Genomic DNA, 12,066 nt, shown 5'->3' on the forward strand with positions numbered 1-12,066 from the left:
GCAAAATTATTTGACGTAAGAGTTTAATATGTAATTGATAAAACATTTTTCTATGTGTAGTCTTAAGAATTCAAAGAATAAAAGATTAAATGTTATAATAAAAGAAAATGAAATGAAATACTTGGCATGTTATAGGATAAGAAACATATAATATACTCCCTCTGTCCCATAAAAATAGACTCACTTTCCTTTTGTGCCTGTCCCAAATTATAGGACTATTTTCTTTTTTGAAGAGTAGTTAGTTTGTTATTTTACTAACATACCCATATTTAATATACATAGTTATTAGCAAATGTATTATTTTATTAGTTAATTATTCTACTTGGAATATTAAACAAAGCACTAATAACTAGATTTACAATTTTTCTAAGATATAGTAACATGTGCCTCTTACTTTGAATGAATGATCTAATATTAATAAGGGGTATTTGAGGAAAGTACAAACAAAAAATAATTGTTGTAATTACATTAACTAATTTCTTAAGCTGTGTGAAAAAAAATAGGCTTATCTTTATGGGATAGAAGAAGAACTTAATTTGATTATGTAAGTTAAAAGATATCAACATAAATATAGTTTTTTGTGGTCCATTTTGAGAAATTATTAATAGATTTTGAAGTTAGTACAATAAATATCTCATCCATAGAGAGAGAGAGAGATGGTGCCAGTTTCTTAGTAAAACTTTGTAAGAAATGACACAAAAATGAAAAATATTTTTGAATTTATCATGATAATTTTTTTCCTAAAATCATATGTGGTGGTCATATCATGAGAAGTGAGGAATTTTCTATAATTTTTATTTCAAATTATTAATCATTTATAGTTTCCTTAAATTGATGTTTAAACCATTGATATGTTCACAGTTCTTTTTAGTACAATTAATCAATTGTAAGGATGTTTCTTTAACTTTGTTTTGTAGGTATTTAATAGCCAAACTTATTTTTGTTAAGGTCAATAAAAGACTAGGGGAATTGGGGAAGGTTTCCTTATTATTATGTTTAAATATTTAATTGTTCATTCTAATTTTGGTAAAATTAACTAATCTCAAACATGATCATATTTTATTTTGATAAAGTTATTAAAAATTGAAATTAGATTGCAAAGTCATAGGTATTCTTTCCTATTTTTTAATATGCTACGTTTGGAAGAAAAAAGATAGAGACTTGAAAGTTTAATGGGAGGCTAAGGATGATGTACATATTCCATGTGTTGTAGTGGCGTTCACGTCCCAATCTTTATTAGCTCAATAACCATTGTTTAAGCATATAATAACTGAGTAAGCTGTCGTGTTATGAGGGTTTACTACTGGGCCTTGTTTGGAAGTTTTGTGATCCACAACGAATATATAAAACTAAATGGATCAATCTGGAATGGTGCATAGTTGAAGGGGTTGTTTTGGATTGAATTACCAAATGCTCCTCTTCAAGGGTATTTTTTGAAAAATTATTAAAAAATGAGGAGGGGTGACAATGAGACTAAAAATAAGGGATAATTTCAGAAACCTCCTCTGAGATTTCTAACAATTTCAGTAGCCTCTCCTAATGTTTGCAAAACTACACAAACCTCTCATGAGGTTAAGGTATGGGTAACTAAATGAGTCCAAATAAGAAAAAGTAGCATTAAAAAGATACTTTAAGTAGAGAAATGAAACTTTTATTTCATAAATATCCTTTATACATGTACATAAGTTGCATTAGTAAAATAATGAAAATAATTAAAAGTTAGAAACAATTAACACACACAATTTACTACTCAAAATTTTCACATTCAATAAATTAGATAACACAAGTAAACAACAAAACTACACTAATGACCACAAGATTTAGTAAAATAGACCAGTCATCTCTCTTAACTTGAGGTATATTATGATTCTAGCGATTTTGAACAAAAGAAAATTTGAATTTTACCTTCTCTTCCTTTTTTTCTCCTTTCCTTCCACGAATTATTTTACAACTATCATAGATTTACGAGTTTCAAAGAAAAATTTCCTCATGAACAACCTTCTGTTACCTTATGTTTTTTTCTTCTACAAAAACCCTTCTTCTCATATTTTGCACAATTGATTTTTGGTCATTGTTAAGTTCTGTCAATCATAAAATAGCACCATTTGGCATATCAATTGGCATTATTTTATAATTGCAAGTCACAGTTCATCATAAATGAAAATTCCAATAGTTATTTCCATTAATTAGTTACCAATAATTAATTTGTACTCTAATTACTCAATCCAGAGATATTAATTTCTAATAAGATATAATGTCATATGGTATATGAGTAATTTCTCCCATGTGATGCAAGTATTGGATCCACAATTTTGTCAAGGGAGGTCAATGAAATTGTCAGAAACCTCAGGGGAGGTTTCTGAAATTATCCCTAAAAATAACTATGATGATTGTGAGTACTCTCTCTAAAGATACGATGGAGGTTAAGTGCCTGCAAAAATTGTTCACAAATAAAGTGCAATTTGGGATTTGAGGTTAAGTGCCTACAAACAAATCCGCTTTATACGCAAAATTGGACATTATGAAAAATGTATTAGCCTTTTACTCGAATTTTTGTTCTCATTTTCTTGGAGAGGATTTTATAATTCATAAAATTTTTGCAAGCTTTCAAGTCATTCTTCTGTCAATAGATCTCCATACCTGTTGAAAAAGGTTGTTGAAGAAGGGAAAATTTGTGAAAATAGCATCAAGGCCTCATTAGTACGGACAGAACTTAACATAATTTTAGACTATCTACTACCCCTGATATGTTGACTTACAAAAATTGCTACAAACATATAAAAAAAGTATTGATTTTGTAGAAGGAAATTCTATACTAAGTGACAATACGATTTAAGCACTAGAAATCAACTAAAATATGGCCAACCTTTTTTATTTTAGAGATTTCATATTTATGTCTATCGCTTACAAATATAGTAATTTTAAATTATACCCTCACATTTCTCCTTTCCTCTCCAACTCTCCCAATCCAAACAAGGCCTTAATTTTTTTTTTCCCCAAATCTTTTGGGTGTTGTTTAAGAATCACATACATTCTACAAAGTCAAACCACATGCTTCCAAAAGGACCATGGCTTGAGGCATTTGGCTCAGTTGAAAATCCAGCTAGACCACATAAAGGCATTTTCGGGACTTTTTTGAGTTCCCATTTAATGACATTTGGTGTCTGCACATGATTCAGCATTTGACAAGTTCAGAACATGTTGGTGAGAAAAGCTTCAAAAAGAGTGATACTTTCGATGATTAGGAAGCTGAAAATTACTCATTGTAGTATCCTGGATCAAGCTGAAAACTACCCTTGATTCAAGATTCAGTAGTGAAAATAAGCAGATTATGTGAGCAATGAAGTTCAAGAAAGAGAAACAAGTGAGGTAATAATAAGTGATCCTGTTTTCTTTGTATTTGACTTGGAACTTTCCAATTTCTGGATGGTTTTGATAATGGAATTTGCACTTATGCAGGTTTAACAATGACGGGAAACAAGATTTTGAACTTTTTTGGGAGAAGAAAATTGCTCAACAGCCCCTTGATAAACAACTGCCAACATACAAGGGTGCTTCTTCAGTACCTTTCATGAAAGGTGAAGGAGGATTTGGTGACAGGAGTAGAGTAAATGTATTTCCCAGATTTGGAAGGTCTAAAGTTTTTCCAGAAGGAAATTATGAGCCAGGAAAGAAATGGGTTCTGGATCCTGGAAGTGAACTTTCCCTGCAGTGGAACAGAATTTTTCTTTTTTCTTGCTTGGTAGCACTTTTTGTTGATCCATTGTTTTTTTACCTTCCTGCTGTGGTGAATGATGAGGAATCCTCATCCTCGTGTATGACAACAGACATGAATCTTGGGATCACTATCACCTGTTTTAGGACTCTGGCTGATTTATTTTATGTCTTACATGTATTTATAAAATTTAGAACTGCTTATGTCTCCCCAAGCTCAAGGGTATTTGGCAAAGGTGAACTAGTGATGGATCTGAGTTTGATTTCTCAGAGGTACTTGAAGTCAGATTTCTTCATAGATGTAATTGCAGCACTGCCTCTTCCTCAGGTACTCTCTCAATTTGTCTCCTTTAATCTAATCAATGCTACTCTTCCATGGTAGAGCCTCCAGAGCCGGCATGGTCCTATTTTGGTGACATCTATTTCTGGACTTTGTCGTAGAAGTTTGTTGAAACAAATTTATTTACTGCAATTAGCAATTAAATAAAGGCATAATGAACTATGTCTTGTATGAGGACAAAGAAAAAATTAGGATATAATGCAGGTCTTCAAGTGGTTCCCCCACTGAAATTCCAACACTCATTTGAGTAAAATGTCCTTTCTCTTCGAGAATTAACTTGGAGTCATTGTATTTGCTTAAACCTGATAAATGTCATAAATGCGATTTCACCTTCATGATTTTGTTCAGTTGGTTGCGTTGTTCACTGAAATTGGACTGATCACAAGCGATGGTATTTTGAATCATCCATGTTGTTATTTCTATGGGTTTCAACTGGAAATTGTTGGATGAATAATTTTCTGCCTCTGATTTTGCAGATAGTCATATGGTTCATCATACCAGCCATTAGAAGCTCCCATGCTGATCATACCAACAATGCTCTTGTACTGATAGTTCTTCTCCAGTATATTCCCAGATTATATCTGATATTCCCATTGAGTTCTCAGATTATTAAAGCAACTGGAGTTGTCACAAAAACAGCATGGGCTGGGGCTGCATATAATCTGCTTCTCTATATGTTAGCAAGCCATGTAAGCTACTGCACACCATCAGCATCTTTCAAAACAATGTTTGTCATGTTCTCCTTTTGATTTAACAATGACTTATTTTCTTATCATTAAGGTCTTGGGGGCTTCCTGGTACTTATTATCTATTGAACGGGATGCTACTTGTTGGAAATCTGCCTGCAGGCAGGAGTTCAAGTCCACTAATTGTTCACTTCGTTTTTTGGATTGTCGAACTCTAGATCATGATGAGAGGAGGACATGGGCAAACTCCACTGCTGTTTTTAGTAACTGCAATCCTGACAATACCACATTTTTCAACTTTGGGATATTTGGAAATGCTGTTACTAACAATGTCCTCTCTGCAAACTTCATTGAAAAATACTTCTACTGTTTGTGGTGGGGTTTACAAAATCTAAGGTATTTCTTCTGGGAACTCCATTCACACGTGTGGTTTGCGATGACACACTTTTATCAGTTAATGCCTCCCTGTCGATGTTGTTTCTAATTGTTGTAAATGTTGTTTTAGAAATTTGATGTCCATGTTTTTGTTGAAAATTAAAAGAAGTACTCTTTCAGAACTAAGCGGCTAGAGGAAGAGTATGATGGTTTGAATGCAGTGGCATGGCTTCTACGGTAGCTATTAGCATTGGATCTGTAAACATCAACTGTTTTTGAAACATCCGAATATTTGCCGTAGTACCCTGTAAAACATGAAAACAAATGCATACCAATATTGACGACTAGCAATAGATTTTGGTTTAGTACAACTTGGTTACTGAAAGTGAGAATAATATCTATTCATCGTTTGCAGTTCTTATGGCCAGACGTTATCCACAAGCACATTTATTGGGGAGACTGCATTTGCCATACTTATTGCTATATTGGGCCTTGTTCTGTTTGCACACTTGATCGGAAACATGCAGGTATAGATGCCTTAGACACTATACTATAGAAAAGTTATCATACTTGCAGCATTTTGGGAATCATTTCAAACTTGGTTCGGTTTAATTTACATATGAAAATCTCTTAGAAGTATAATTATCATTTTAACTAGGGGCTCAGAAAGAGTACTATTTTCTTAAAATTATTTCAGGGTCTTATCGGTGCCTTGTCTGTTTTCTCACCTGAGTTATTAAAGTGCTACAAACAATTTAACTTATAACAAGGTAGGGAGAAGTGCTACAAACAATTTAACTTATACAATTTAACTTATAACAAGGTAGGGAGAAGTGCTACAAACAATTTAACTTATAACAAGGTAGGGAGAACTGTAGTCTATTCTAATTGTGATTCATTCTACTCTTTTTTTACTGTATGTTTTTGTTTTCCAACTGAAGTTAAAGAGCTCACCACTTGTTCTTGTAAAATAAAGACCTACCTGCAATCTCTCACTGTGAGGCTTGAGGAGTGGAGGCTGAAGAGACGGGATACCGAGGAGTGGATGAGGCATCGCCAGCTCCCTCCAGATCTACAGGAGCGTGTTAGGCGATTTGTGCAGTACAAGTGGCTAACAACAAGGGGAGTTGATGAAGAATCTATATTGCATGCTTTACCTACAGATTTACGTCGAGACATCCAATGCCACCTTTGCTTAGACCTTGTTCGACGAGTAAGACATTGTCACATGTTTATTCATCAAATGCCTCATAAAAATCTTGGACACCCGCCTATGATAATGTTCTTGTGTTCTTATTGCTCGTTGTTTTCCCCATTGTCCTGGTGAATCAGAAAACAGTTTTCACGAAGCAAGTAATCCTCATATCTCATCATGGAAGATTCTCAATTTTTTAAAACATTTTTTATGGTGGGAAACTCTTATTGTAGTACTAATAATTTCTGTGACTTTTTTTGTGCTTGATATAGTAGTCAATCTAAGGAGGACAATCTATATGTTACCTATTGCGTCTTACATAGCATGGATTTGCTCATCAAGAGATTAAAAGCATAGGAAAAAAAGCAGCTGATTGACCAGAGGAATAGGTAATTCTTAGCAGTTCTCTGGAAAAAGATTCAAACCTCAAGATTGCAGATCAAAACTGCATCTCAGAATAGTTTGTCCTTGTATCACTAATCTTGTGGGAATAAAAGCAAAGGAAAAGAAAAAAAGGATTTTCCATGTTTTAACAGTTATGCAACATGAGTGTGAAAGAAGAGAAACTTTATTCTCTTCATATTCACTATGAACCCTGTGTTGTCTATTTCTCTGTATTCTTGACCTAAGGGAATGCTTTTAATACAATGCTTTTGCAAACACATCTAATATCATATTTATCCCTTTTGTTTGAACGTGTTTTTGTGCATTAAAATGTTCGAGATTGTCATGTCTCATTCAATTTGTTTTCGTATGCTTTATGATTTTACTTAACTACGCCTGTTAAGTGGAGCAAGTTTAAGGGTGAACTCTCATGGTTGCAGGTCCCTTTCTTTTCAGAGATGGATGATTTGCTTCTTGATGCCATTTGCGAGCGCCTAGTATCGTCCCTAAGTACCCAAGGTACCTACATTGTACGTGAGGGTGATCCCGTTACAGAGATGCTCTTTATCATCAGAGGCACATTGGAGAGCTCAACGACAAATGGAGGCCGTACAGGTTTCTTTAACTCAATTACTCTGAGGCCGGGAGACTTCTGTGGTGAAGAACTGCTAGCTTGGGCTTTGCTTCCAAAATCTGCACTCAATTTGCCTTCTTCAACAAGAACAGTGAAATCCCTCAGTGAAGTAGAAGCCTTTGCATTACGAGCTGAAGATCTCAAGTTTGTAGCTAATCAGTTCAGACGGCTTCACAGTAAGAAGCTACAACATACATTTCGGTATTACTCTCACCATTGGAGGACATGGGCTGCCTGTTTCATTCAGGCTGCTTGGCGCAGGCATAAGAAGCGAATGTTGGCAAAATGTCTAAGTATGACTGAGTCATTTTCTTTGGCTTCAGATGAGCAATTTGTTGATAGTAATGAAAAAACTGAGGAAGCCACTGCAGCTAAATCATCAAATTCCCACATTAATCTAGGAGTCACAATACTTGCCTCAAGGTTTGCAGCAAATACAAGGAGAGGAGCCCAAAAGTTGAAGGATGTTGAATTGCCAAAACTGCAGAAGCCTGAAGAGCCAGATTTTTCCGCTGAAGCAGACGATGAATAGTTCAATCTAGCTAGATGAAGAGACTGGAACCAAAGGTGAGTATTCTGCAAGGAACATGAAGCAGACTGATTGGGGTTTTGTACAGGCATAACATATCATGACAGTTGATTGCTTAAAGTGAAGGACCAATGGCAAAATAAATGAAACAGGAGTGATCTGATCAGCCTATACAAATCAAGGTTAATGGAAGTATAATCCTACAAAAGTTTTAGCAGAATATATAGAACTGCCACAACTTGTGGCCCAATTCACTTTATATAGATTTTGGCTATGAATTGAATTACTGCAATGATAAGCATATGCATGTTTGATGATAGAATCTATGATAACAAACACAATTGTGAAAAATAATGACAAGGCTCTAGCTATACTCAGATACATTAACTTTCTGCCCTCATATTTATTCAAAACAATGTGATTTCTTGTGTGTAGTTCTGGATGATATCATACAGCTAACAAGAAAGTAAATCTGGATTCATTGTGCTACTTCGCTGCCCAACAAAGAGAAGGTATAGGCAAGTTTTCGCTGTTGACACTGTCAAGTTTCTGATGCAATTTGGAATTAATGATGTTCTCGTGATTTGGGCAAGAGAATTTATTTAAACTGCAATACCTGCAAAACAGGAATCAAATGGTTTATTTAAGAAGTGTTAGATTCATGAGTAAAGGGTTGTGTCCCACATTGATCCGAGAGATAAAGAAAGAGCAGTTAATATGTAAGTAAGGGCCCAAGACCTAATAGTTTAAGCTTTTGAGTCAGAGTTGGGTTCCTGACTTACATATTGAACTCTTTGGTGGACTCCCTCGAGGTGTTCTTCCCTATTAGATTGGTATCAGAGTTTCAGGTTGTGAGATTGGGTTACTCATGGGCAAGTGGATTCTTCTCGGAGTTGGACCGATGAAAATTCTCTTCTTGACGGTGGACCGAAGTGCCAAGGAGTTTGGTTGGTGTTGGACCAGGTGTGCCATGGGTTTGGATGGGGTCCAGTTGATGTTAAACCAAGGAGTCAAGGGTTGGCAGGGGTCCAAAATGCAGTTTGGATGTTGAAGAAGAGTGAGTCCATGTTTGGAAGAAGAGGTGACCTTGGTGATAAAGGTGGGCTTGTATTGAGTACTCAAATGGGCTCGAAAAAAGGGCTTGTAAATTTGAGTTTAATGTGGGGGTTACTCATGAAGGAGGGGATTTGTTAGGTTCATGAATAAAGGATTGTATCCCACATTGATCCGAGAGATAGAGAAAAAGCGGTTAATATGTAAGTAAGGGTCCAAAACCTAATAACTTAAACTTTTGGGTCAGAGTTGAGTTCCTGACTTACATATTGAACTCTCTAGTGGACTCTCTCGAGGTGTTCTCCCCTATAAAGAAGAATACGAAAGAAACCTTTGCCAAAATATCAATGTAAAGTATCAAGAAGTTGACTTCTTAAAAAAAAAATAAAAATAAAAATAAAGATTTTGAATTGCAAGAATTGGGAAAAATTATCGAGGTAGCTTCAGATGTGATGCAACATGGCCTCATGTTGAAATTAATCTATTTCTAAATAACAATGTTAAAGGAATAAGTCCTTGCATGGGATCCTAAAGACATGTAAATAAGTTAAGAAATTTATTGGTTTACTCTATTCATTGTTTATTAGTTTACAAGGTGCTAACCGAAGCACTATGATTAGAGGCATATAACTTTTATAACTTAATTTCACTTCCTCAAGGGCAAATTGGAACGACAGAGCGAAGATTAGCATGGCCCTTGGGCAAGGATGGTATGGACAAATTGAGAGATGGTCCACATTTTGAGGGTGGGATAGGTTGGGTGGTACAGGGGAGGGATTGTAAGTAAAAGATCGTGAATTCGAAACCTTCCATTTATACATAAAATCAAAAAAAAAAATGAAGTTAGTTTTTAAAAGTACGGGCAAATTCATATTTTGCAGCTAAGAAATGTGATTTTCAAAAGTCGTGCAATTATATAGCAATTATATATATATATATATATATATATATATATATATATATATATATATATATATAAATCTTCAATTTTTCATTCCCAAAGTGGGAGGGCAAAAAAAAAAGGAATTTTAAAATCCTTAGGGACGCGCTCTGCCATAATTAGAACTTGATTTTTTTGTCTTTTTTTTTTTTTTTTTTCCTTTAGTTTTGTCTTTTATTGCCCATGTTGCCTTAACTCAGCATTGTACTCCAAGATATTAACGTAAATCTGAATTTTCTTTTTGTGTGAAGGTTTGGAAATTTAATATGAAATATTTGTTATATGCTTAAATCTTAATCGTCGAAATGAAACATATAAACAATTGGTAGAGTAGATGGTTTACAAATCTTGATGACAATATATTCTTTTCAAATTGTTGTGATGTTGATTAGTATTAGCTGTAAAATGTGTATCGAAACAAGAGATAATTTCAGAAACCTTAACTAATCACAGTGTTACTTATATATATATATATATATATATATATATGTATATAACAATCATAGTATTACTTAGCATGCTTAAACTTTGAAAAATATCAACCTCTTATATTGTTTAAATTTTTTTTAACATTGTCAACCTATTTCAAAGTATTAGATTAAAAATTTTCATTTTAAGAGAGATAAGATAATAAAATTCTGGGATGGTATAAGATAACAAAATTCTGGGATGGTCCTTTTCTTGTCCTACCTTCCCTACAAAATTTTGAGAGTATAAATAAAATTTAAAAATAAAGATACAAAACATAAAGGTGTAAATTTGATAGAGTAGAATATTATAGCACCAACCACAAGTAACCACAAGTAGCACGTGGTTTTAAGATACAAAGAATTTATTCAAAAGTTTATGCGGGATATTTTCAGGTTAAAAAGATTATTTTCTTTATCGTAAAGGGATTTGGATGAATTTAAGTAGCTTCATTAGGATATTTTGAATTTTCTAATTCATTTGTCCAAACCAATGGCTCAAAAACTAGAAAAAAAAAAAGGAAAAATATTTAAAATTATTTTTAGAACTTATTTGAGGTGCTTTCAAGGTGCAATAAGTCACTTTCTTCCTTGTAAAGTATTTCAGGTGATTTTTATGAGTTTTTTAAAGTTATATAGAATTTTTGAATTTTTAATGTTTTTCAGTTTAGATTGATAACACAACAACTATTAAATAGTCTTAACACTGTGAATGACTTTTAGTTTTTCATTACTAAACTACACTGGCCAAGTTTCAAAAGTCAAGGGGCTAAACTAATTTGCGATGATAGTCAAGCAACCATAAGAAAAAGGGCAGTTTTTAAATGAAATCATTAAAATTAGTATTTAATCGCATATTTGGAAATTGGTTAGCAAATGATACAAAAACGTAGGGACAATAGTTGCATCACAGACACTGTGATTTTCGAAATGACAAACACAATATAAACACATGAAATTTAAAGAAATTGCGAGACTGTTCAATTTTCAGGAGTGAGTATATCTAAATTTAGGACTAAAGTAGGATTTGACTGAGAAATTAATTCATATTAAAACTTTATCAATGGTTTATACACATCTATCACTGCATCTAAAATCTTGATAACTTTTCAAAATTTTAGGAGAGAGAAATAATATTTTTTCAAAATTCAAGGATGTTAAGGATACCGTTAGAAACTCTCCACCTTTTTTATAATGACAAACCAAATGATGATTCTATTTCCACAAAAATCCCTTTTTAATAATCCTCTCAAAAGAAGTAGTAAATCATCATGGGGATCATTATGCTCTCCCTCAGAACAAACCGTAAATCATCATTTCATTTTTCTCCCCCTTTTGTCATCAATAAAAAAATCAACATAAAAGAATATCCAAAACACATCAAGAATAGCCAAACCACATCAAGAATGGCCATCATTTTGTCATCACCAAGACATATCAAGAATAGCCAGCATTGTCATCACCAACACAAAAGAATATAAATAACATTATGCATTAAATAAACAACATCCATAATAACTTTATCCATATTTTCTTTCTCTTCTTCAATAGTTTGAGAGGTGCCCTCCTTTGATTATTTCTTTCATCTTCAATATTCAAGTTTTCAAGTCCTTGTTGCAAATCTACATTATCATCTTCACAAACATTCTTGACATTAATATCATTAGTTTCATCAAAAGTGACATGAATAACTTCTTCAATAACAGGAGTTCTTCTATTATAAATACTATAAGCCCTTTTATCATTTGA

General features: G+C 33.5%; 1 protein-coding gene and 1 non-coding gene across 2 annotated transcripts; both read left to right on the plus strand.

The window, feature by feature from the left end:
- Positions 1–3,091: 3,091 nt before the first annotated feature.
- Positions 3,092–8,291, plus strand: LOC113722538 (probable cyclic nucleotide-gated ion channel 14). The gene is made up of 7 exons (XM_072062118.1): positions 3,092–3,369; positions 3,460–4,042; positions 4,531–4,743; positions 4,835–5,136; positions 5,531–5,642; positions 6,092–6,328; positions 7,135–8,291. The coding sequence occupies exons 1-7, from the start codon at positions 3,341–3,343 to the stop codon at positions 7,858–7,860; spliced, it is 2,202 nt and encodes a 733-aa protein (XP_071918219.1). The 5' UTR covers positions 3,092–3,340; the 3' UTR covers positions 7,861–8,291.
- A 1,259-nt stretch (positions 8,292–9,550) lies between these two features.
- LOC113722550 (U6 spliceosomal RNA) lies at positions 9,551–9,653 on the plus strand. Its single transcript, XR_003456756.2, has one exon. It is a non-coding gene; the product is annotated as a U6 spliceosomal RNA (small nuclear RNA).
- Positions 9,654–12,066: the final 2,413 nt, after the last annotated feature.

This window comes from Coffea arabica, chromosome 8e (assembly GCF_036785885.1).
Source record: "Coffea arabica cultivar ET-39 chromosome 8e, Coffea Arabica ET-39 HiFi, whole genome shotgun sequence".
Classification (NCBI taxonomy): Eukaryota; Viridiplantae; Streptophyta; class Magnoliopsida; order Gentianales; family Rubiaceae; genus Coffea; species Coffea arabica.

Bases quoted from the DNA above. Each gene is read 5' to 3' on its own strand.
- LOC113722538 (XM_072062118.1), top strand. From the start codon at position 3,341: ATGAAGTTCAAGAAAGAGAAACAAGTGAG. The intron at 3,370-3,459 runs GTAATAATAAGT...GCACTTATGCAG, and splicing joins AAGAAAGAGAAACAAGTGAG to GTTTAACAATGACGGGAAAC. The intron at 5,643-6,091 runs GTATAGATGCCT...TGTAAAATAAAG, and splicing joins ACTTGATCGGAAACATGCAG to ACCTACCTGCAATCTCTCAC.